This window comes from Chiloscyllium punctatum, chromosome 37 (genome assembly GCF_047496795.1).
Source record: "Chiloscyllium punctatum isolate Juve2018m chromosome 37, sChiPun1.3, whole genome shotgun sequence".
NCBI classification, from domain to species: domain Eukaryota; kingdom Metazoa; phylum Chordata; class Chondrichthyes; order Orectolobiformes; family Hemiscylliidae; genus Chiloscyllium; species Chiloscyllium punctatum.
The window spans coordinates 11,310,149-11,337,726 of NC_092775.1; the positions used below are offsets into that span (position 1 = coordinate 11,310,149).

The 27,578-nt window shown below is 39.6% G+C and overlaps 1 protein-coding gene across 1 annotated transcript; it reads right to left on the minus strand.

Annotated features, from left to right (window-relative positions):
- Nucleotides 1-27,179, minus strand: tbc1d20 (TBC1 domain family, member 20). Its single transcript, XM_072556254.1, has 8 exons — nt 26,934-27,179; nt 19,970-20,155; nt 18,608-18,688; nt 17,611-17,797; nt 15,421-15,522; nt 14,498-14,639; nt 14,136-14,314; nt 1-3,239 (listed from the first exon to the last, which is right to left on the minus strand). The coding sequence occupies exons 1-8, from the start codon at nt 26,983-26,985 to the stop codon at nt 2,978-2,980; spliced, it is 1,191 nt and encodes a 396-aa protein (XP_072412355.1). The 5' UTR covers nt 26,986-27,179; the 3' UTR covers nt 1-2,977.
- Between the last annotated feature and the right edge of the window lie 399 nt (nt 27,180-27,578).

The window sequence follows — 27,578 nt, forward strand, 5'->3', positions numbered from 1 at the left end:
TTAAATAAAAATATTTATTAAAAATAAACATACATTACCACAATTTTAAAAATGCCAGGAGTAAAAATATCTTGCAATTATCTGCACAACTCAATGGCTCTATAAAGCACCGTCAAGTTGCCACCAAATCCTCTCCTAAATACTGTCCTTTCTGGTTTACTTCAGAGAATGTTGCTATAGCACTTAAATTCTGACTCAAGAGAATCTGGGAGAGGTTCCTGTTGTACAGTGGCAGTGTCCACATCTCTGGGCCAAGTGAACTGGGTTCAAGGCCCACCTGGTCCAGAGGCATGTCATAATATTTCTGAAGTTTAATTAGAAAATGAGAGATTCTGGGTTGAGTGCCACAGCAAGATTTTAACTAACAATTAGGATTAATACTAGAGTGAGTACTGCATTGTTGACAATGAGATAATGAACCATGAAATCTGTTGGACTATTCCATTGAAATCATACAAATATTGATTCCCCCAACTGCTGTTCTTTTATCACTGCTGCTTACAATAGCCACAAAAATTATCCCATAGAGAATGTCACCGGTGCAGAATGTCTGTTCCAAGGCCCAAGAAAGTACTAGACTTCAAAAGTAAAGTGCAAAATGATATTTTGATTTGATAAGTGATAATATAAACAATTTCATGACAAGTGGACTATTCTTACAACCAAACGCACATTTTAGAAGAAGTGCGCAGTTATGAATTCAGTTAATTCTTTTGAGCATTACCTTATAGTTGAGAATGTGAACATATGCAGGATTAATTTGTTTCATAATATTTTCAGCATTTTAGGAAGACAAAATTAAAAACCTGATTGATGACAATTCCTTTTTTCTGAACAGACTTGCTTCTCTGCCCTCAGAGGTAGTTTCCTCGCTGGGACACAATTACACCAGCACCTTCTTAAAGTCGTGCCTGTCATTTGACTGGTATCTATGTACAATCTTTTGACAATAAATGTTTACAAAGCATTTAGGTGTAGGAGCATCGCAATCAAAGTGCACATAAATCTTCAAGTGCTGCCATATATATTCCATCAAAGGCTATCAGATGAGAAGGAAGAGAATGGTTTCGATTGGGCTGGCAGGGATCTGTTCACCTAACATTTGCTGGAGCCGAAATTGCCTGATTTCAAAGTAAATAGCCATGAGTGGAAGCAGTTTAATACTGGCATCTGACCTAGGAGAAACGACGTCAAGATTTTAGAGATAACTGGAGATTTAGAAGGTGACAGGAAGTTTTCACAAAATAGTTATGGAAAATAGGCTCCAGCAACCCAGAATTCCTCTTCTCGGTTAATGAACTCTGGGATGTCCAGCATCTGAGAGAAAAAGCAACTCATAACAGTCACTTGCTTCTAATGAGAATGTCAATTGTCATATCTCTGAGGCTCCCATCAAAAAGTGCAATATGTGGAGCAACAAGAGTGGAAAGAAAATGTGAAAAAGAATTAAAACCAGTAACAAAATACAGACATCAGTCCTACAAGTTAGTTAATTATCGGGTGCTTTACGTGACTATAAATAAATCTTGTAACTAAGAAAAACAGGCATCAAGATCAAAGATTGTGTATTGCATATCAAGGCTGACAGTACATCAAGACATTATTTCTTCATACCAGAGTCTCAAGCAATATAACCTGACAAGGGTTAGCTATACAAATTAAGAAGCCTTGTACTGAGGTTAGTGTGATTAACACACCAATAATAAGGATGCAATATATAACAATTTTAAAAGTTTCTGATACGCTGCTTGTAGCTAAGGTGCATTAATAAACGCTTGGCCTACAAGCCTGTACACGTGCCACTTCTGTTGATGAGGTCTTGTCCATAGCTGAAACCCAAAACCTTGTACTGTTCCCTTACTGGATCAAAATACTTTTATTATTGACACACCAAAATGTTGGAGCTAAGTTTCAGATTGAAGCTTTCGCTCTGCAATTTAATTCTACAAAATGGATGAGCTACTGAAACAATAATAAAACTATTTTTGCCAAGATAATGTTTCTTGCTGCAGTAACACATTGGCAATAACCAGTGATCTTTCTTTATTAATTAGTGAATGTTGGCATTCTATTCAAGAGAAGGTAGCTCAGCTAAACTCTATTCTTTCCAACTTGAACACATTTTCCAGCAGAGATCATTGCACACTATTGTGTGGCAGGAACTGCAGCCCCAGTTCTCAAGTAGCTCAGAGTATCACTCGACTGCTGTCAATTATCAGCTAATTCCATGGAAATGAGGTATGAAATCAACCATATTTACCACTACATAACCCAGCTACATGATGCTTTGTCAATTATGCAGGGAGAATGTATGTATGACCTGAAGGGTTTCATCAATCCTGAGATGGAAATTGGTCTGCTGTCATTTAGTTGGGATCAGGGCCTGATCTTCTAGAACAGAGGGTTCAGCAAGCTGTATAATACAACTGTCCCAAAATTAGGTTAAAAGACAAATAGGACAGTATTGCCAACTATCACAAATGAAATAGACTGCTGAATTGGTTCAGCCTGTATTTTCTACTTCAGCCATTTGAGAGTGCAGACAAGTTAACTCTGCCAAGCCAAAATAGCTCTGATGCCCTTTCTAGGAAATAAACTGACCTTGCCCAGTTAACCTTTGTTTTTAAGATCAACACACATTCACTCCTTGTCTAGATAATATGGTTGAGGTTGGCAACCGATCAGATGGGAACTCAGCAGATTTTTAAATTGGTCATTTCCCTAGCTTTTATTTTGAGAACTGACAAAATGGACATTCTGCAATGTACTGCAGCTTTGTTTGGTGCTAATAATTCACAAAATGGCAGTCATAAAACTAGTGTTCAACCCAATCTTACCTTTAACCGAGTATATGCACTTTCCAACTTGGTCTTTAATGACACATTTTAAATTAAAAATAAAAGGCAACGACAAAGTACTGTGCCCCAGCCCCATTACGTAGTTGGAGATTTGTAAAGTGGCTAAAAATGTTCTTCCTTCAAGGAAACAGTTGCAATTCAAATTTTGGTGCCCATTCCAGTGCAGTATTGACCACTGCATAGGCTGCTGCCCCCAATGCCACAGTCAGCCCCATTACTGCCAGTTTTATCAACCTCCTGGTCCCAGTTATTGCCACAATTGTTCTTGTTCTTGTTCTTGGTTCTTGTTGGAACCGTTCCCTGAACCTCCTCCGGAGCACTGCATCAGGACGCTGCTGGGCTGACACCAGTTCAAAATCCTTGAAAGTTGAGACAGCGGTGCTGTGGGTACAGAAAGGCAAAATGGTTCACAATTAGATAATTCATGTGTAGTAAACAAATTCTCAAACCAACACAAACAAGGCAACAACATATCAATCCATTTTATAAAATTATGATTTAGAATTTTCTGCTCATTAACCTAGTATTAATGATCGATCCACCCACTGACTTAGTGGACTTATCCGCAATACAGTGCTACAAAACAGGTCAGAGGTTTGAATCTTGGTTTGTGCTGCAATAGTGGGTTACAAGTGGACCCAGTTAGGTGGTGGAGAAAGGAAAATAGCCAAAATTTCCTGGCCCTGGTGTTATTCTAGTAGACTATGCTGGAAATGCATAGAGCCAAGTGAATAGTTTGCCATAAGTCACAGACATAATGTTTATTAAATGAACACAATGAGGCTCTGAAGGATAAACAACACTTGTGGAACTATGTCTTAGCAAGAAAATACCTTCAGGGAAGAGGATAACATTAACAAGAAAATACTCAACCTCCACATTTCTGCAAAATAATTATGCACACGTCAGCAGAGGCTAGATAATGCCACTTGCTGAGCATAATTACAGCAAGGCCATAATTCAAAGTGACTTCAATGGAGTTCTATTAAAAAAAATTACAGCAATAGCTTAAAGATAATGAAGCTTAAAATGTTAAGTGTTTGAAGAATGTACGTTTTTAAGTGGAGACCCATTATTTTGCAAAATTTATAAAAACTTGTTAAGAATTCATCTCATGGATTTTATTCAGCTTAAAGTCTGTATCATTCTGAAGAATAACCTTTGGATTTATGTGCATTTGACACGTCAGTGTTAAAATGACTTACACACCAAAGATAACTCACAATCAAGCTGTGCCATTTAAAGAGACCACTAGATCTATTAATGAACCAGAGAGGCCAATTTAAAGCGAGAGACAAAAAGGAGCAATGGTGACATGGATGAAAACTTTTTCTCAACACGTGATTAGGACCTGAATGTTCCAAGTGTGGAGATGACAGTCTCAAACATGGTATTCAAAAATATTTGGACAATTATGAAGCAAAAAAAAAAAACTGGAGACTATGAGGAAAGCGCAAGAGTGTGGGATTGGATCAGTTACACTTCTAGAGTCGAAAAGTGTGGCGCTGGAAAAGCACAGAAGGTCAGGCGACATCTGACGAGCGGGGGAGTCAGCATTATCCTGATGAAGGGCTTAAGCCTGAAACATCAACTCCCTTGCTCTTCAGATGCTGCCTGACCTACTGTACTCTTTCAGCACCACACTTTTTGACCCTGACTCTCCAGCATCTGCAGTCCTCACTTTCTCCTAGTTGCTCTTGTAGAGAACAGGCATGGAATGCCAAGCCAAATGATCCATTCTATGCTGCAAACATTCTACAATTAGTTGTTTTGTAGTGCTGAACAACACATTTTGCTGAAACTTTTGTCTTTTATGCAACTTGATGAACCTACAATACAGACTGGTTTTGTGCCAGTGGAAACAGCATGCAACACAGAGCCAAGAAATTCCATGACCAAATATCGTCAACTACAATGATGGGGGAGCCCAGCATATCAATGCAAAAGACAAGGATGAAACATTTGCAAACAACTGCAGCCAGAAGTTGATGACCCATCTCAACATGTTCCTGATATCTTCAGCATCAGATACAAAAACAACCTTCAACCAATTTGATTCAGTCTACATGGTACTATGAAAAAGCTTAAACTATTGCATTCAATACTCAAAAGATTGTGCAGCATAGTGCAAATTCAAACTTGGAAGGCCCCAAATCACTAGGAAGCACTTAAGATGGGATGACGAATCAGAAAAGGCATTCCCTATGCAGCAGTGAACTCTGAAAAGGAGTTACCCTTCCAATAACAAACTGCTTCTTCTGAGCCAAGTCGCACATCTCTCATTAAATAATTCATATTTCAGTAAATTTGTTTCCAAGCACATGGAGAGGGAGGTTCATAAAGTCACAATACAGAAGGTGACCAGTGTTGTTTGTGCCAGTTCTTTAGAACAGCTACCTGATTAGTTTGCTGCCAATCTCTTTATCCATTGTTCTGCAACCATTTTCCTTTTCAAGTATGCAACCAATTCTTATTTCAAAGTTACTAACGAATGTTCTGTAGCATCTTTTCAGATAAAAGCTGAGTAAAATAAATTTGTATCTTCCCTCTGACTTCTTTGCCACTTTAATCCATTTTGAGTACTGATCCCTCTGCTAGCAAAATTAGTTTCTCCCATGCACTTTTACCAAATCACAACAAAATATTGAATATTAAATTTTGCCTTAACCTGTTAAGAACATAAGAATTATGTTCTAATCTGTCCTGTGCTAAAAAGAACAACAGGAACCACAATAGGCCAATTAGTTTGGAGTTCGATTGCCAGTTTTTGAGATCATGGTTAATTTGTTACTCAAGTAAATATATCAGCCTTTATCCTACATCCCTCAACAAGATTGATGGATTTTTGTTGCCCAATCTCACGTACAGAATTATCAATTATCTAGCCCCAGTGCAAAAGTTTCTGTACTTGAGTACATGTGACAATAAAATCTAAAATTTGATACCCTGCATGTTTCCTCATTTCAGTCTTGAAATGTCTACAAATTTAGAACTAGACGATGTTCTACCAGGAGTAGGAGTTTCACTCAATCAACCCAATCTCATCTCTTCCCTCGACAGTCTTGAATAAATCATCTCAACCTTCCAAATTTCAGAGACTACAACAATTTGTGTGACCTCTCGACATTTAAGTCGCTTTACCATCCAAAGACCCTGAATAGCTATTTTTTATTTTGTACCATTGTGCACAGTTATTCCTCTGCGATATAGTGGGAAATGCTGGAAGGATTAGCAGGCTGATTACCAACCAGTTGAACTGCATCAAGAACCCTCCTTCCAAGGCTAAGTCCTGGAAAGGGACTAAATCCTAGAACTTTTGGCTCAGGAGGGAGAGATATTACATACTGAGCCATAAAACTGCCTACTGCACAACTAAAGCATAATTTCTGCTTAATCTTGCATTCCCATCTTGAAATTTAAAGACTAGCCTCCCATTACATGATTTGATTAAAATGCTACTGAATGAGTACAGAAATAATGACTCATGCATCTGGGGTCCCATAGTCCTTTTCACCATTTAAAAATTACACTGTTCTGTCCTTTTTTAAGTTGCAGAATTCCAATTGCTTTGCCCATTCACTTAATCTACTAATACCTCCCCCTGCTCCCCCCTGTAATTTTACACTTCCACCTGCACTGTTTACAACATTACTCATCTGTGTGTCATTGGCAAATTTCGATATCAGTCAAATTGTTGATAATTCTGGTGAACAGCTGAAGCTTCAAACAGATCTTCGCAAAACATTCCAAATCACATCCCATCAATTTAAGACTTTGTCCATCAGCCCAACTTTGTCTACCACCACAAAGTCAATTTTTTTATTGTAAAATAATTTGCCAAGAAATTATCTGCTCTAATCTCTCCAGGGAGTAAGGTCCCTCATATCTGGTACAATTTCAGTAGGATCTGCATAGGAGATTTACTAAACTTAATTATCAGAAGACATAGATAAGTCCTGTCTATTTGTCTAACTAAATTTGCAGAAAAAGAAAGAGAGGCGGGGTTCTACCAGACAAAAAAAACAGTAAAAATACTGTATAAAAAAGGTTGGGATTTAATTTGTTTTGGCCTCCTTTCCACCGTTTTGTGATGCATCAAAAAGAGTATCTGACCCGAAAAATGGTTCACTAATTGAAAATAAAGCTTACCTTTAGCTTTCCCTTCTTAGTTTGCTGTTACAATGTAAACAGTTGTTTTTTTCTGCCTGCCACTTAATTCGATCACAAAGCACCAGGTAAATGGAAAAGCACTTCCTGTTCAGAATATAGCCCACGGTTCCTCACTCTAGCTTTGCTGGAGATTGAATCTGAACAGCAAAGCTAGGGTTGTGATCTAAATTATGCCACCTGAATGGTGGATCAGAGAGTTAGGGAGTCCAATTGTCCTACTGTTGAATCCAGTCTGCTAGCAGCCCTACTACACCACAGATAGATGCAGCCTTTCCACCAGATATATCTTTATCCGAAAAGGAAAATCTATCTCTGCTAGCTTATCTGATGTGCGCAATATTATTTATCAGGGAATTTAGGACCATGCTACACTGGAGTGCTTTCTACTTGTGAACATAACCTGCAAGGAAAAGAAGATATCAATAAAAGCTCTTGTAGAGTTTAGTCATAGTGCCATTCCTCTATATTAAAATACAAATTGGCACCAAATATGCTTACAAAAGTTGTAGATCCCATTGCACAATTTCAAACTATTTCAGTCAGTGTAATGTAAATCAATTATACTGTTTAATTTGCCTCTAAAACAAATTATACACATAGAGTAATTGGAGTTTATTAGACTAAATTAAGTCAGTGACATCTTATGCATTTATGTTCCTAAAATTAGGAATGAAGGACAGTTACAGCTAGCTTCTTGGATTGATATAGACGCTAACGAACATAATACATTTTGGATGAGGAGAACAAAACTAAACAAAAATGCTGCCAGAACAGCAGAAGGTATTAAAACACTACTATTACGATATAGAGACTATAAAAAGGATGGCCTTTCCACTGATGTACAATTAGCAATTGACACAATCCCCCAAAATCGTTGGATTTGTGGTCTTTGTCAGATGTGAAAAAAATGGAAGGAACAAATGGCAGAGTCGGCTCACAACGGGCCATATGGTCCACTCCTGCTTTAATGCTAAAGCTGCTGTAGAAGGGTATGCATTCATCATTTGAATTGAAAATGATTAATGAAACTAATATCCTAACAGTAACACGAGGGTCTGTCGACCACGCAAACGTCCCTTTATAAAGCAGTGTTGCATGTGGTACAAGATTACTTTTAAAAATGGGAGGAAGTGGGAGAGAAGTCTCTGGAAGTCTCATACTGCCTGATGAGACTGAGCTTAATTGTTAGCTTAGTGGTACTATGGTACATAGTGGTGCTGTGGTATTTAGTTTCTACCTCTGAAGCACACATTAACTGAAGATTGCAACCTTGCTCGACTGCAGGAGTTGCTCAAAAATTCTGGTTCATACATGATACAAAATTGAAGAGAAGAGAACCTAACCTAGGTGATTTGACATCTGTAAATACTGCAGAACCCTGAAATCAAGAATCCTTTTCTCCTTGATCTGAAAATACTAAGGGTGAATAATCATCTGCTGGAATAATTTAAAATATTGCATTTTACTGCGCTTACACTAATGAATTTGCACAAGATAAATGTGAAAATACAGAAAACGTGGGGTAGAGGATGCACCAAATATACTAATGGAAGATAACTGTAGCATTATGGTCTGTTCTGATGATTGCTATTTTGAGTTTGAGAAAGTACATCTAATCCTTTTCAATCTACGCTATAGCATCATCTGACCAATGCATAATATGTTATGTTTAGCTTTCAGATCAGTGCCACAATTTTATTCAAAATGAGTCATGAGAGTCTAATATTCTGTGTACTGTAATTTTACATCAGGAGATGCGTTTAAGAAATTTGAATCTTTAACCAGAGGAAAAACAGCTGCATTGATTGTCACAAGATGTAGAGACACTCATATCATGTATCAATAAGGGACAGTCAGAACAGAAGGAACTCTAGATACAATACTCATTCATTACACTAGAAGCTTATCTTACTGGAGAGTAAATAGGTTAACTATAATCTAATTCACTCCATACATGTCTAATAACAAATTTTGAAACAGAATGACTGATTTACAAACATTACAAGCTGAACAGACTTAGAGGCCAAAAATATATCAAATTTTACCAGAGCCACAGTTAATGCAGAGGTCACATGATTGCACTAGTAGCATAGAGAGCACATCAATCTTTATAAAAGCTACTAGGAATCAACAGGTGAAACAGAAGATAATGCTACACAGTGATGTTTAATTCTTTTATAGTTCCTAGACTACTACCTTAAACAGGTTTTGAAAATGTCATTTGGCAAATTAAAGAGCAGGGACCTATGTATTAATATACCAATTTGGGATTATCAGTTGAGTTTGAGTGGCACACCTGTATACTGGAGGCTACATAAATTAACACACAGGTCTCTGTTCCTAGCAAAGAGAAAGATGTACATGCACTGGCCCAATTCAATTCAACAACATAAGTGACAGCCATTTGCTAGTTCATTTCTCAGGCCAAACTGCCTGCTTTAAAATTTAAACAAAGCCTGGTCATTAATGGGTAATCAGCATTAATAGGTGAATTTTCCATTGGCAATACCTCTACCAATAAGTCATTTGCCAACCAATCAGCACTCCCCTCTCACTATAAATGCTAATTTTCCCCTTGAATTTGCATTCTTGTGAATTGGCCTGATAGAGTACAAGGTGAAAAGCTTTGACAGAATGTCTTTTTCAGCAATATCAAACAACTAATTCATTATCAACTGTGGAAACATTTCCTAATTTCGCTTCTGAAGTGTATGACTGCAGTTTTTAGCTTGCAGACCCAATTTGCTACTGGGAACAGTTCACCCAGCCTGCCCAATCCATTTCCTTGACTAATTTCAAATGCTTTAATCATAGTTTTCTACATTCCAGGGTAAAAAAATCCTAATTGCTTCAATACTTTGGACAAATTGGACCGGAAAGTCTGTTTCTGTGTTGTATTACTCTAGGACTTCATAAGACATTTTGGCATTAAAAAGGTTTAGAGGGTACAGGCCAAATGCAAACAATTAGGACTAGTTTGGTTTGACAAACTTGGGTGGCATGGAAGAGTTTGACCGAAAGGTCTGTTTCCATGCTGCAGGACTCTACAACTGTATTTCCTCATAGCTTAACCCTTGGGATCAAAGAATCCTTCTGGTAAACGCAAGCTCCCCAGTCTCAAAAGGACAATATATCTTTCCTAAGGTGTGCTACCCAGAACTACTCTCAGAACTCCAAATGTAACCAACCAGAACTTGTGGCTGAAACATGACTTAGTCATAGAGATGTACAGCATGGAAACAGACCATTCAGTCCAACCAATTCACGCCAACCAGATATCCCAACCCAATCTAGTGCCACCTGCCAGCACCCAGCCCATATCCCTCCAAACCCTTCCTATTCATCTACCCATCCAAATGCCTCTTCAATATTGCAATTGTACCAGCCTCCACCACTTCCTCTGGAAGCTCATTCCTTACACGTACCACCCTCTGTGTGAAAAAGTTGCCCCTGGTCTCTCATATCTTTCCTCTCTCACCCTAAACCTGTGCCTTCTAGTTCTGAACTCCCCGACCCCAGGGAAAACACTTTGTCTGTTTACCCGATCCATGCCCCTCAATTTTGTAAACCTCTAAGGTCACCCCTCAGCCTCCGATGCTCCAGGAAAAATAGCCCCAGCCTGTTCAGCCTCTCCCTGTAGCTCAAATCCTCCAACCCTGGCAACATCCTTGTAAATCTTTTCTGAACTCTTTCAAGTTTCACAACATCTTTCCGATAGGAAGGAGATCAGAATTGCACACAATATTCAACAGCTGCAACATGACCTCCCAACCCCTGTACTCAATACGTTGACCAATAAAAGAAAGCATACCAAACACCTTCACTATCCTATCTATCTGCGACTCCACTTTCAAGGAGCTATGAACCTGCACTTCTGATGAAATATTTCCTTAAATTAACCTACTCACGACTTTTGAGATTTAGACTTCATTTTTGCTTTCAAAAATAAAATCGAGGCAGGAACACTGATCTACAAAAAGGAAAAGGGCTGCTAATATGGAACTTAAAACTTGGCTAAAATGATGGCAAGGAATTGAAGCTCCCGATCTTGCATTCATCAAAACTAGGATGCAAGTAATATATTTGAACAAGGAATAGCTTTATATACAGAATGTGAAAAGGGTGCTGATTGGTCACACCATCATTGGCATGTGCCACTGCAAGAACAGATACCTGTCAATCTTAATTCTCAGTCCAGGCAGGTATATACACACTGAATGGTCAGGGTATTGCCATGGAGATGGAGCAGAGATGGTCTGTCTCCATGACCCCTTTGTTTTTATAACAGTGGAATCTATGTATCAATTCCTTTTTTTAAAAAAAATTTAGATAAATGCGAGGTGCTGCATTTTGGAAAAGCAAATCAGAACAGGACTTATACACTTAAATGGTAAGCTCCTAGCGAATGTTGCTGAACAAAGAGACCTTGGAGTGCAGGTTCACAGTTCCTTGAAAGTAGAGTCACAGGTAGATAGGATAGTGAAGACAACATTTGATATATTCCCCTTTGTTGGCCAGAGTATTTAGGAATTGGGAGGTCATGTTGCAGCATTACAGGACAGTGTGTTATGAAGATGTGGTTGTACCATTAAGAGAATTAAAAGCAACAGAACTACTGGACAGCACTAAGTTTTCTCAATAGGCAACAATGGATGTAACACTGGGGTCAAACAACTCAAGTAGTTGTTCAACCCAGAGACCCGGGTTCAATTCCCGCCTCAGGCGACTGACTGTTGAGTTTGCACATTCTCCCAGTGTCTGCGAGAGTTTCCTCCAGGTGCTCCAGTTTCCTCCCGCAGTCCAAAAATGTGCAGGTTAGGTGAACTGACTATGCTAAATTGCCCGTAGTGTTAGGTGGAGGGGTAAATGTAGGGGAATGGATCTGGATGGGTTGCGCTTCGATGGGTCGGTGTGGACTTGTTGGGCCAAAGGGCCTGTTCCCACACTAAGTAATCTAATCTAGTTTGTTGCCTAGAGACAAAAACAAATTTGAATCTAGTTAATCAGTTTAAATTATATCCCGATAAAAATACCAGTTCCAATCAAATTTGAATTCAGTATATTGACAACCTTACAAGCCAATAACACAATCCAATGCTCTGGGGTACAAGACAGGGAGAAAATTGAACAGTAGAAAGGAGATCTGCCACGTCTTAGAATGTAAGAGACTACTTGAAAAACATCTCTTTTCTTTAAGTCCCTTTTCAATCAGTAATCTGTAATGCACAAATTCCTAACAAGGAGAAAAGATGATACAGGAAGATCGAAGGCAAGAATCTACAGCTGCTTGGTCTTGAGATAAGTGTTGTTTTGTAAATTTTAAATGGGAATTTCATCAGACTAGTATTAGAGAAGGGAAGCTAAAAGATAGGTTAGAGAAAGAAACTTCAATAGTGGCTAGTTAATTATTCTGTTATACTTTAAGAAATAAAGTTGTTAAATTTTTATGTTTAGTTCTTGGCCACTATTTTTACAGATTACTGCACAAGATAATTTAAATCCAGCAACACAGAAAAGATTTAAGCAGGAGGGTTTATCCTGTGTCATAACAGTCGGTTTAGCCACTTTTGGAATACTGCATTCAATTCTGGTCTCCTTGCTATAGGAAGGACGTTGTGAACCATGGAAGGGTTCAGAAAAGATTTGCAAGGATATTCCCAAGGTTGGAGGATTTGAGGTATAGGGAGAGCTGAATAGGCTGGGACTGTTTTCCCTGGAGGCTCAGGGGTGACCTTTATAGAGATTTATAAAATCATGAAGGCATGGATAGGATAAATAGACAAAGTCTTTTCCCTGAGTGGGGGTGGGGGGTGGGGGGGGGAGGAGTCCAGAACTAGAAAAGGCATAGGTTTAGGGTGAAAGGGGTAAGATATAAGAGGGACCTTAAGGGGCAACGTTTCCACGCAGCGAGTGGTGCATGTATGGAATGTGCTGCCAGAGGAAATGGTGGAGGCTGGTACAATTACAGCATTTAAAAGGCATCTGGACAGGTAAGTGAATAGGAAGGGTTTAAGAGGGATATGGGCCAAGTGCTAGCAAATAGGACTATATTAGGTTAGGATATCTGGTCAGCATGGATGAGTTGGATCAAAAGGGTTAGTTTCCGTGCTGTACATCTATGACTCTAAACCAGTCTTATGTCTTTATACGTTCAGCTTCTAGCATGCACAAATGTATTACACAGCAAGGCCACTTTTGAAAGTTATTTGCTACTGGAAGTCAGTCATTCATTAAATAATCTGACCACGCTAACAGTTACATTGGATATCATTGGTTGAACTTGCAGTGTGGAGTGTGAGTGTAAGAGAAAGGCTACACATAATTACATATAGTGGGCTTGCACTGAAAAAAGTGTCAGACGGCTAAGCACTGCCTCATCCCCAGGGCAACATTTTGATTAGTATACACCTGCCTTGTCTGAGAATTAAGATTGACAGGTAACTGTTGTTGCAGCATTTTCTTTGCAAATAATTGGTTCAACAATCATTACTCTCTTCTCACTTCATATAAAATGGTATCTTTTTTCAAATGTTTCTTGTGCCTTAGTTCTGACAAGTTCACAATGAAAACCTTCAACTTATTGCCTCCTTTCAGACAATGTTTATTTTTACCAGTTTAAGGACCCATTAATTACCCAATCCAAAATGCCCTCCCCAGTTCTTTTAGTCCATCCCAAGAGCAGCATACAATTCTCTTGAAAATGAGTTTGACGGCTACACAGCAGCTCAGGTAAAGGCACCTCGTCACCAAAAGTCCTCAATTACATAATTCATCTTAACTATCCAGTTCCATTACAACTTCACATGAACTCTAACTTTTGTTAGAATTAAGACAGAACAAAATCTTTTGATACTTTTGGAAACAGTGCTATTCTAATCATGTGGTGTACAAAGTCAAACCCATGTTTTTGGTAGAACAGCAAAACTTCATACAAACTAATTCGCTAGTAGGTCTGCAATTCATTAAAAATACATTCTAAAATGAGACGTATATGAAACCAGAGTGAGGTACAGGAAGGAAAGTGGTAAATTAAAAGAATAACTGCCATAGAGTTTTGCAACCCTTTGGAACCAGTTAGACTGAGTTTCAAGTTTGGCTGTCAATTACCTCTCTTTCTGGGCAACCTCCCTGGAAAGCTCGGATGGAGGAAACTGGACAAACAGGTCTCCAGCACGGCTTATTAGGGTCTCATATGGCAGGTCCTGTGGGATCTGGGAAAGCAGATGGTGAACAGCAGCCATGTCACATTCACTCTCCAGGACCTCATTTCCCCGGTACAGCACAATCTATAAACATGAGGAAATAAATCTGAATGAGGGTGCGAGAATCACAGGCGCAGCTCACTCGACAGAGAAAATTAATGGTGAAAACTACAATGCTTTTTTTCACTGGGTAAGTGGAATGGTAGGCAGAAATGGATTCTAGGACAGGCGCTTTAAAAGCACACAGAAAATAGACAGTTCACCTACCACTGCAGCAAAATAGATGGGCATTAGTGGATGACATGCCAGGAAGAAGTCATATAACCGAACCACATGCCGGAAATCTGAAAGCACGTGACCAAACCAAGTTATGAGCCAACTCAAAGCGAAGATAGTACCAACATCCGCTCTACAAATGCAAAGCAGCAGGAGAAAAAAGAATTAATACAAGTACACCATATTTAGAAATGCTCATCGCCAATTTCTGATTTAAGTGGTCACTTCATCATTAACAATCATGTTACATTGCATCCTGCTGCAGGGAGAATTGGCTGCCATGTTTTCTTTAATCAGTTTCTATACTGCAAAATAAACACATTACATTTGAAAGTTGCCAAAAGAGCATTAATAAGCCTTCATCCTTAGGGAAGCCTATGGGGGAATTGCTAGTAGGCTCTTTTCAGTAAAAAAAAAGAAAAGATACAACTTGCTAAGGTACAAAAGTAATAAGCAAACACATTACATCATTTCAAAGCCTCTGGTTCAAGAAACACTTTCTGCTTTTTGTTTTCTTTTAGTAATTGTTCATCAGTTGAGTAGTCTAGTAAGCAGTTGTTGAATCAGTCTATCAGTAGGGTGTTTCCCAACCAGTGCAATCCCAGTTAAATCCTTCCAACTTAAAGCCTTTAAATTTCTTGAACAGGTTCTTTACACATGGGCTGGATGGGTACTTGGACCATTAGGGAGGTTTATTCAGTTGAATGGTCTCGATAGTAAATTCCTGGTTGAGGAACAGAAACTGGGCCAAAGGCAAAGGGGTTACAAACTGAAATTGCCAAACCCTAGCAGAAACAATAGATTTGAATTTTCTGAAAATTATTGATTTGCTAGGAAATAAAGTTCAGGATTTCCTCGATAGAAAAATATTTCAAACTATAAAAGAAGAAATTAACTAATACTTTCATTCTCACCTTTGCATGAAGTCATGTACTTCTGGATTAACTTTCTCTATTATTGGCATAAGGTAATTTAAAATGTGTTTTGTGTTGTCCATAGTTGGGTCCATAAAATCCCTACAAGTAGTAAAAAAAATACAAGTTAAAGTAAAAAGATGGTAAAAACGTTTGCTTGAATATAACATTACTATGCTAGATTTCAATGACGACTGAAGAAAATATGCAATAATAGTGCATTTTTGGAAGGTATAAATAGCTGTGCAATTTAAAATCAATAGATTGAGGTTATCGATACATATGGCAGCTCATAAACTGGACAGTTATGAATTAATTACACGAGTGATGATATATCAAAAACTCACCTGAATACCCTCTAACCCATCTTAAACACAGGCAACATTCTTGAAACACACACCTACCTATAATTTATTCATTAAGTATATAGCCCATATCCAATTTCAGGATACAAATAAATGTTATAAACATTTTAAAGCAGTGTATTGTGAATTCTTAGAGTACATTCTATTGACTGTGCATAACAACTTGAAATATAGTACACGTTTAGCTGGTAATTTGGAGCTCCTATATTCTGGTCTTGCAAACCTGGCACATCTTAATAAGGGAATAAAGGAAATAATGTTAATTCATACTCAACACATTTAAATACAAAATGTACATTTCAGGCTTAACAAACAGATAAGGTAGTTGTGATCATAATTCCAATTCATTCTATGTAAAAAGCTTGCAAAGTACATTATACAGTGAAGTATATCCAGAGTTTCAGCTCAGACTGCATGAATTTGCTGCCCATGCTTTGTGATATACCCATGTCAAATTTTCTAGCTCGTATGACCAATTCATTTAGGTTTCAGAAGGCTTTCTTTGGTAGCCACTGTGAACAGTTCTGGGAACCATACTATAGAAAAGATTTTGAATGCATTGCAGAGAGGGGAGAAGTGATGTACAAGAATGGTCCAAGTGATGAGGAACTTCAGCAAAGACAACAAGATTTAAGAAGCTGGGACAGTTCTCTTTGGAGGGAAGGCAAGTAAGAGGTGACTTTGAAAGCCTGTATCAGATCATGAAGATACTTGTTAAAGTGAAGAGGGAGAAAGTTCTTCATTAAAAGGAACAAGAGTAAGAGGGTATAGATTTAAAATGATTTGCAATAAAATATTTTTGTCAGTGAGTAGTTAAGGTATGGAATGCACTGCCTCAAAGTACTGCAGAGGTTGGTTCGATGACGACATTCAAGGGGGGGGGCATTGAACAATTACTTGAGTAAAAATAATATGCAAGAATATAGAGAAAAGGAGACCGGTACTAGGAAATGACGCTCATTTGAACAGCCAGTGGAAATACAATGGGCTGAATAGCCTCCTTCTGTGCGAGAAATGTTGCATTCATTAAGATTAACAACTGTCAATACATGCAGACCAAAATGTAAGGCTGACAAACTACCAAAGAATTTCTACTATATTTTGAATTGTTATGCAAAGTCGATAGAATTTGAAGGAAGTGGTTCTTCAATGTCTTCATATTACATTCTATTTGTATTCAGGAACGTAGTTCTGTTGAAAATCAGAGTGTCAAGTTTAAATCCATATTACGTAACGAGGAGAGAATAAAATTTTCAAATAGTTTGAGCTTCAAATTCAGATGGAAAGAAGAGAAAGAAATGATCACAACTATATATTAATAATTCACTGCTTTGAATGTTTCAAGTACAGAACAACATAAAATGCTCAATTTCCACAGCTTCTCAAAAGGCAAATGATATTATTAAATTAGATGTATATAAAGACAAGGAAGGCTTTTCTTGCCCTTTTAAAATAAACACAAGATTAAAGAATTTACAGCATGGAGATGGAGCTCACAGTAACCATGAACACTGGCTACATTAATAAAAGTACCAAATGACTTTTATACATTTCCTTTCCTTGCTCTCTGAATTTTCTCTGCACTTAATCTTAATGCACTGATGAAGCGGCTATTAGCATCACAGAATTCTACCACTTCATAAGTGATTAGGTGCAGAGAAAATTCAGAGCAAGGGAAAGGAAATGAAATGTATGAAAGTGAAGGCTGGGATGGTGGAAGGACATGACACTTCCTGCTAAATTAAACATTGCCTTCTCAGTTGAAGTTGGTAATATGGAAACATGGTTAACTCATTACAACTTAAAGCATTTATGTACCAAATACCTGAGATGATGTGTGGAGAGCTTTTCCACTAGAGCTGTTGCCATTCTCTCACCTACAACCAGAAGGAAGGTGACCACTATGTCATGGTAACCTTGGTAATAGTGAAGCTGGGGATTTTTCTTCAGTACCTCTAGAATGCTATCGATTAACTCTTCTTGAAGTTCTTTCCGCTTTGCATCTGGCATCCCTGTAGATGTCATGGATTTATGGCAAACATAAAAATTGGTCAAACAGCATACAAATTTAATATGCGACTCATAATTCACCTTTTGCACACAAATATGTAGGTCAGCTTAACAAGAAACATTAGCTACTAACATGAAAACCAGTTACATAACAGGATAAAATAACTTCAACTCATGAACATTCAAAAAGGTATTTTTCCTTCAAAGTACGTTTTATAAGCAGGCAATTTATCCATACAGTCCCTGCTCAATGGATGTATGAGCAAATGGCTGGAGTACTGGCCCAACTTTTAAATTCACTTGCATTATATTTTCCAATTGGTGTCCCCAGTAATTGGACAAAGTGCAGAGTGCTCGTCTCTTTACCCAAAGAAATATCCAAAGGAAGCCCATTTATATGGGAATGGTGGCATCCAATGAAGATTCATCAAACTGACTCCCAACAGGATGGAAGTTTCTTGCCATGGGAGATCAGTAGGATATGACGACCAATTTTGAAGTTCAGAGGAATGAGAGTTGACCTCTTTGAAGCATTATGGATTAGTGTCTGGTATCAGTTATTCATAAAGTCTGACTGACTAAGTAGATGCTAAGCAGCCATATTCCTCACGAGACACTCCTAAAACTGGAGACAGCATCGCAGACTGTGAATCTTTGGAATTCCCTACTTCAGAGGGAGTGTTAAATTATGTATAATAAAGACTATAGGGAATCAACTAGGATATTATTAAAATATATTAACTGCTATTGTATTAATGGAAGCATTAAACCGTTCCGAATGAGCATTTTTTCGACAAGCTAGGCTGACTTACCAGGTGGAAAGCGTCGCAACGATCGCTGGACATCCAGTAACACCTGCTGATAGTCTTTATTGTTCTTTCGGAGTTCTGGTCCTGTTTCAAATGTTAATTGCACAAAGTATAAGTTAAACATTTAAAAAAAGCAGCCAGCCAGCAGCTCTGGGATACATACAAGTAATTAAATCACATTCCAAGACAATTTGAATGACAATAGCTTTTCAACAACCCAAGTTAAAGTCATTAATATTGGTCAAGCTCATCACCAAGGCATTGTACTTAAGTTAATAATTGCTAGTTTTTAAAATTAAGATCTATAAGGCAATACCCATTAAATCAGATTATAATTAAAATTCCCAGTATAGATTTGTACATTAAAAATGAGTGTCTATCATTTCAGGTTATCTGTTAAAACTAACCAGGGAATCTCCACTGATCACTCTTCAATTCCATGCCAGGCTCAGCGTTAAGTGCTCTCATCTCAAAAAGTCATGAATTCAAGTACACAGCCTAAGCTGACATCAGTGTGCTATTGAGATTGGTTTATTGTTGAAAGTACTGCTTTGCAGGCAAGATGTGAAATTGAAACTTCTAGTGCTACTGCAGGTGGACAGAAAAGATTCCATGGATTCAGTGAGCTATCTTTCAGTCACTACTATTAAACTTAATTAACTGGCATGATTTTGTCTCATGCTTGTTGAGGGAAAATTATTTTGTGAAAATTATATTAAATTTACCACATTACATTACCATACAAAGCAATGCTGGCACTTTGAAAGTAATTCATTGGATGCAAAGCATTTAGGTCATCCCACCTAAAGACATAAAAGGCACCATGTAGCAAAACAAGTAAATTCTCCCTTAAAGTCACACTAGAAAGTGTGAATTTTGGCTGAGAACAGGACACAGCTCTCTCAACTTTGCAAGGAAAACAAAAGTTATTGAGCAGCACATTATGGCAAGTTGGTGTTGTCAAGTAGATAATAGACTCCAGAAAAGTGAAGGGAAATACCAGATAGTTTCAATGTCACAAAGGACACAGTTTGTGCTTCTCTGCTGCAGCAAGTTTGGAGTAGTAGGAAATACAGGAATTGGTATAGGACATAGCAACACATTAAGAACTGTGCAGTAGAAATTGAAGGTGGAAAGAAAGTACAGTGATTTGTAGAATTAACCTTCCTCCATAAAAGAGTTCATAAAAAGATACACATTTCATTTGAAGTCAATTCACAATAAAATTTCTACACCAAGCCTGAGCCCATGGCATATATTTGGCCTACAGCCTTAAATCAAGTTCATGTCAGTTCTAAACTTTAGAGATCTTAAATGTTGCAACAGCACTGAATCCTAATCAAATACATTGAATGCAAGTAGTACCTGGTTTGGATGGCAGTTCCTGTGTGTTTATATTAAGCAGCTTTGGCCATACTTTGCAACGAATTTCATCTGTCAGAAGACCACCTTCACTGATTGCCATTCTCCTCAATGCAGCTACATCCACGGGAGAGCAGTTTAAGGCCTGGAAGATTTCTGCTACCTTTCGCTTTCTTTTTGATTCATTGTCTGACAGAAAATACAAATGACAAAATTACAGCATTAAATTTGAATTTTTCTCTTCTCCATTCTGAGCAACTTTTCCGATTCCAATTTCCTGTAGAGAAATAAGTGCCCAAGATTTGAGAGATCATAATTTCGCCATGTTCTACCATGCAGAAGTTTAGCAATGAATTCTGACCACCTAAAACATTGTTCAAAAATTTTATTTGTACGTACCTACACTACAGTCATATTAGTTGATACTTGTCCAAAAATGCCAGCCTCAATTAAATAAAGAGATCTAGGAGATAGTTATAGATGTAAAGGACCATTCCCTATAATTAACATCGCTGAAATAGTACAGGAAAATATACCAAGAAGGTATTTTCATTGAGATCACATTAGTATTACATATCTGTAAACTGTAATCTACATTTCTTTTTTGAATAATAAGTAGCACTCAAGACTTTCCTTATTCCTGAGGGGGTGAAAAGAAATCTATTCAATAGATTATTCCATCTTATGCCCAGCTATTAGCTATTTCAGGATGGGAAAACAATCAGCAGAGCTAGCTAGAAATATTTGCCATGAAACAAATCAGTGTTAGGTTACTGACAGGTAAGGTAGAATCCCACAAAATTTAGGACAAAGCTACATCTATAATGTGCCCTAATTCCCAAATTAAGAACAACCTGTTTTGACACTCCCATTTTCACACACAAGATTTATTGCATTGTATTCAAAGATTTTTGGCCCAGCAGAACTTCCATGTGACCTTCTCAGCACAATGATATTATTTAATGCCATTAAAGCTGTTCTCAAATAGATTTGTACATGTTATTAACTGAGTTGAGCTTTAGGTTTTAGCAAAAATATTAATTTTCACTGAATTTAAATTTAAATCCAGGTAAATGTTATAGAGGTAATTAATCAAATTTTCTTCCTTGGTCCTCCAAAAGTAACATGATGTCCCAACTCCTATACTCTATGATCTGAGCAGTGAAAGCAAGCATGCCAAAATGTTTTATATACCACTGTCTACTTGTGACAACTTTCAAATGAACTATGTACTTGAACCCCTAGGTCTCTCTGTTCTAAAAGACTCCCCAGGGCCTACCATTAACTGTGTAGTCCTGCACTTGTTCATCTTACCAATATGCAACACCTTACATTAATCTAAATTAAACTCCATCTGCCAGTCCTTGGCCTAATTGATCAAGATTCTTTTGTATTCTAAGATATGCTTCTTCACGGTCTAATATACCACCAATTTTGGTGCCAAACTTACTAACCTTGCTTCTAATGTTCCCATCCAAATTGTTTGTATAGATGACAAACAATAGCGAACCCAGCACCGATCCCCACAGAAACACTGCTGATTACAGGCCTCTAGTCTAAAGAAAACACTCCAACACCAATCGCTATCTCCTACCGTCAAGCCAATTTTGTATCTAACTGGCAAGGTCCCTGAATCTCACGTGATCTAACTTTACTAATCAGCCTTACTAAAGTTCACGTAGACAATATCTATCACTCTGACCTCAAAGCTTCTTGATCACGTCCTTAAAAATTTAAATCAAATTAGTGAGACACTATTTTCCACACACAAAGCCATGCTGACTATTCCTAAACAGTCCTTGCCTAAGTGACATGTTTTCTTGTAATAGCTGTCACGTTCACTGCTCAAAATGACTTTGACCTTTGTTTTAAAAAAATTCACCTTCACATAACTGAAAACTAGAATTTGGTCTTCCTCCATTTTTAATTTCAAGTTCCCAATATATACCTCTAACAATAAGAATTTAAAACAATACACTCAAGAGATTATGAATTTTCTACAATGGCCTGCTAGGCATTGTTCTGCATGACATCTGACAAATTCAAATGGGATTTACCACAGAAATTTAGAAACAATTTGTAATTTAGAATGGAACAGCATAAATTTGAACAATGATCATACTGTTGTTCAGTGAGTAGTAACTGAGAGCTTGGATGTTAAAAGCTAATGTGCTCACATACAACTTGCAACAGTGGATCATTGTGTACCCTCCACATTGTCTTCTACTGACCGACCCCTCTGATAGAGTTTCAACCACTACGTGAAAGCAAAATCCTGTGGATGTTGGAAATACTAAGCATGTTAGACAGTATTTGTGAAGAGCAGCAGCAAACAGTGTAGGCAGACACCCTTCTCTATAATAGGTTAGTATGCAAAAATAATTGATCTGGAATATTTCTCCACAGACGAGGCACAGTCGAACCTTCTGAGTATTCGCAGCAACTGATTTTTTTCAATGCACAATGCACCACTCGAGACTCCTCAGAGACTGAAGCAATCCATGTCCAAAAGCAGTGAGACCTGGCCAGCATTCAGATTTCGGTTGATAAGTGGCAAGTAACATTCAGTCAAAGAAATGCCAGGCAATGACTATTACCATCAAATGGTTGGATTCCCTCTTGATATTTGATGACAATACCATTGCTGAATTGTCCCACAATCAACGTTTGGAATAACCACTGATCAGCAACCAAGCTGGACCAGCCATATAAATGCAGTTTTTAAGGGCAGGTCAGGAAATGGAAATTCTGCAGTGAGTAACTTACTTTGTGACTCCCAAATGCTTGTCCACCATCTTCAAGGCACAAGTCAAGACTATGATGCAATGCTACCATTTGATTGGATTGTGCAGACCCAGTAATAATCAAGCAGCTCAACAATATTCACCAACTTCAATATTCACTCAACCCTCCATCAAATCATTTTGCCAGCTGTGTGCCTCATGTGCAGAAAACATTGCAACAACTTACCAAGGTTCCTTTGATAGCACCCCAAACCTGCAAGCTCTACCACCTGAAAGGGCATGAGACACACAGGGGCACATCCACCTGCAAATTCCCCTCCAAGCCGCAAGCATGATCCTGAAGTGGGACGATACAGCCATTCCTTGACTGCTGCAGCATCAAAATCCTGGAAACACCTTCATAGTTGAACTGTGGGTGTACATACAACACAAGGATTGCAGCAGTTCAAGCACCAGCAGAAAGCAAAACCATGAAGGCAGATAATTATCTCAATAGCCATAAAATTGAGAGAGGGGATTGTACAATGAGGCCTGGGTGTCCTCATACAACAGTCGTTATAGGTAAGCATAGAGGTGCAGCAGGCAGGAAAGGCAGCAAATGGAATGTTGGCCTCCATAGTGAGAGGATTCAAGTACAGCCAACAGGCAATTTGTATGCAATTACACAACACCTTGACAAAAATCACACCAGTGCAGTTTTGGTCTCCTTGTCTTAAGCAGAATGTTCTTGCTACAGCAAAGATTTACCAGATTGATTCCTGGGGTAGCAAGGCTGATGTATGAGGAGAATCAGATGTACAGCACAGAAACAGACCTGTCCTCCCAACTCATCCATGCCAATCAGATATCCTAAATTAATCTAGTCCTATTTGCCAACATTTGGCCCACATCCCTTTAAAACCTTCCTATCCATATACCCATCCAGATGCCTTTTAAATGCTGCCATTATACCAGCCTCCACCACTTCCTCTGGCAGCCCATTCCATACATGCACCACCCTGTGTGAAAAGGTTGCCCCCCTTAGGTCCCTTAATTTTGGACTTCCCTATCCCGGGGAAAAGACCTTGGTTATTCACCCTATCCGTGCCCCTCACAAATTTATAGACTTCTATAAGGTCACCCCTCAACCTTCAACACTCCATGGAAAATAGCCCCAGCGTATTCAGCATCTCCCTATAGCTCAAACCCTCCAACCCTGGTAACATCCTTGTAAGTCTTTTCTGACCCTTTCAAGTTTCACAACATCCTTCTAATAGGAAGGAGACCAGAATTGCACACAATATTCCAACAGTGGCCTAACCAATGTCCTGTACAGCTGCAACATGACCTCGCTACTCCTATTCTCAATGTACTGACCAATAAAGGCAAGCATACCAAATGCTTTCTTCACTATTCTGTCTACCTGCAACTCCACTTTCAAGGAACTATAAACCTGCACTCCAAGGTCTCTGTTCAGCAACACTGCCTAGGACCTTACCATTAAGTGTGTAAGATCTGCCCTGATTTTTCTTACTAAAATGCAACACCTCATATTTACGTAAATTAAACTCCATCTAATCAAAGCCCCATTGCACTTTGAGGTAACCTTCTTGTCTGTCCTCTACATTACCAATTTTGATGTTACCTGCAAACTTACTAACCGTACCTCCTACGTTCACATCCAAATCATTTATATAAAATGACAAAAAGCAGTGTTCTCAACACCGATCCTATTGGCACACCACTGGTCACAACTCTGTGCTGAGGAGTGGGAAATGAAGTTTAGTTTTTAAATGTGAAGTGTGGCATTTTGGTAGGTAAATCAGGGCAGACTTTATGTACTTAATGATAAAGTCATGGGGAGCATTGCTGAACAAGAGACACCTTAGGGTGCAGGTTTATAATTCCTTGAAAGTAGAGTCGCAGGTAAACAGGATGATGAAGGCAGCGTTTAAGCATGCTTGCCTTTACTGAACAGCCTGAAAGGCAACCCCCACCACCACCTTCTGTCTCCTACCTTTGAGCCAGTTCTGTGTAATCCATGTGATCTAACCTTGCTAACCAGTCTACCACGTTGAACCTCGTCAAAACATCTTACTGAAGTCTATATAGATCATGTCCACCGCTCTGTCTTCACCAATCCTCTTCATTACTTCTTAAAAAAAACACTCAATCAAGTTAGTGTGACACAATTTCCCATACACAAAAGGCATCTTGAGTATCCCGAATTAGTCCTTCCTTGCCTTTCCAAATACATGAAATCCTGACCCTCAGGATCCCCTTCAACAACTTGCCCACCTCAGTCTATAGTTCTCTGGCTTTTCCTTACCACCTTTCTTAAAGTGTGGCACCACATTAGCCAACCTACAGTTCTCCAGCAACTCACCTGTGGCTATCAATGACACAAATATCTCAGGAAGGGGCCCAGCAATCACGTCCCAAACTTCCCACAAAGTTCTGAGGTACACCTGAACAGGTCAGAGCACGCAGAGAAGATTTACCAGGATGTCACCTGAATTGCGGAGTTTCAGCAATGAAGAGAGATTAGACAAACAGATTGTTTTCTTTAGAGAAGACTGAGAAGGGACATGATTGAAAAGTTTGAGGGGCACAGATAGGGTAGACAGGAAGCAACCTTCTCCTTGGTGGAGGGAACAATGACCAGGGAACCATAGATTGAAGGGAAGGAGCAGAGGAGGAGATGAGGAAAAGCTAATTCACCCGAGGGTGTTGAGAATCTGGAACTCACCGTCTGTAAGAGTGGTAGATAGGCAGGAGGCTGGAAGAACACAAGCCAAGCAGCATTAGGAGGTGGAGAAATCGACATTTCAGGTGTAACCTTTCTTCAGAACTGTTGTGGGTGTAGGGGGAGCTGCAAATAAGGCAGGGGGGCAGGATAGTGACACAGGGGATAGGTGAAGACAGGTAGAGGATACGACTTGGTTGGTCAATGGGAGGAATGAATCCAGTGGTGGCAGGGAGGAGTGGAAGGGAGAGGAAGGGGCTGGTAAAGGATTCAAGGACGGGGAGGGAGATTATTTGAAGTTGGAGAACTCAATGTTGAGTCCTCCAGGCTGTAGGCTGCCCAGACAAAAGATTCAATTCCCTACAGAATGGAAACAGGCCCTTTGGCCCAACAAGTCCACATCAACCCTCCGAAGAGTAACCCACCCAGACCCATTTCCCTCTGACTAATGCACCTAACGCTATGGGCAATTTAGCAGGGCCAATTCACCTGACCTGCACATTTTTGGACTATTGCAGGTAAACAGAGCACCCGGAGGAAACCCACGCAGACACGGGGAGAATTTGCAAACTCCACACAGTCGCCCAAGGCTTGAACTGAACCAGGGAGGAGTGCTGAGGCAGCAGTGCTAACCACTGGGCCACCATGCCGGCCGAGGTGTTGTTCCTCCAATTTGTAGTTTGGTTCATTCTGGCAATAGAGATGGCCAAGGATGGTCAAGTCAGCAAAGAAGTGGGAAGGGGAATAGACATTGGCCAAGACTAGGAGGTGCGGTCAATCCCTGCGGGACTGACTGAGATCTCAGCGAGCCATTCCCCAAGACTGGTAGAAGCAGAAACCTTCAACATTTCAGAAGTATTTAGGTGTGCAGTTGCAATCCCAACAGTTAGGTGCTTGCCTTTGACCAGCACAGACATGGTGGACCGAATGGTCTTTTTGTGCACTTTAGACCTCTATTAGAAAACTTGTGGTGAACAGCCAGCTGCAATTATCCTGCACGTATCGATTAACACGACACAACCCCCTGAAAAAAAAAACCCTTTTAAAACTTTTAAGATAAATAACGCACTAAAATGAAAAGTTACCATCAGCTGATATCCCTTTCGACAAATGTCAATAAACTAGACGCAACCTAGCCTGATAGTTCCCAGCTCCCTCCACCCCAAAACGTCGCCACGCCATTCGCTACCGAGACCGCCCCTTCCCCTAACGACCTCCTCCGATTGGAGGACATCGCCATCAATCAAACAACCAGTATTAAGCTTGGTTGACAGGGAAAACCAGGGCGGTCTCAGGAGGCTTCCACCTCCTCCTTCACCAACCCCCATGGCCAATAATAAAAATACTGAAGTGGAAACAAAACAAGCCGTCTGGAGCGACGCACGGACATTTGCTGCCAGAAATTCGAAGATACGGATTCATCCTCATTCGGAACGTTGTACATTCTATTCGCCCCATACACAAACCCCCTTTTTAATAAGATTTTGATTGAATTTACCTTGTTTCCCGATCCCGTTTATCGAGTTGCTTCGAGTTTTCTTCAGATACATCGCAGCGGCCAGCTGCCGAGCAGGAGACGCATCTTAAGCCCAGACTTCGCTGTTTGGCCTGTGTTGTATTCTCAGAGTCCGCCTCATACCGCACCAGTCATGCCCGGGCCGCTGCCGCTACCACCGCCTCTCTGAGGTAAAGGATCGTTGGGGGAGGGGGAGGGGGAGGGGGAGGGGAAGAGGGCGGTTGGCGGTTGGAAGATTCCCCCCCCCCTCTTCAAAAGCACGGGACACATGCGCGCGAGGGCGTGCCCACGTATGGCGTCAGCCACAGCCGCCTCCATGGCAACCCTTGTGATGTCGCGACGTTGAGGGAAGCCCCGCGCGTGCCCCGCCCCCCCCCGCTCCAGGCCGGACTGGAGACGGACCGGAAGTGGGCCATTCAGCCCATCTCATCTGGTCAGCCGTTCAGTGAAATGAGGGGAGGGTGCTGTTTAAACAGCCTATATGGCCCATGATCAATCCCAGCCACACTGAAATGTCTCGATAAAGGAGCCACGCTTCGAAAGTCTGTGATTTAAAATAAACCTGCTGGACTGTAAACTGGTGCCTTGACTTTGTCCACCCCAATTTAACACCAACACCTTGACAGC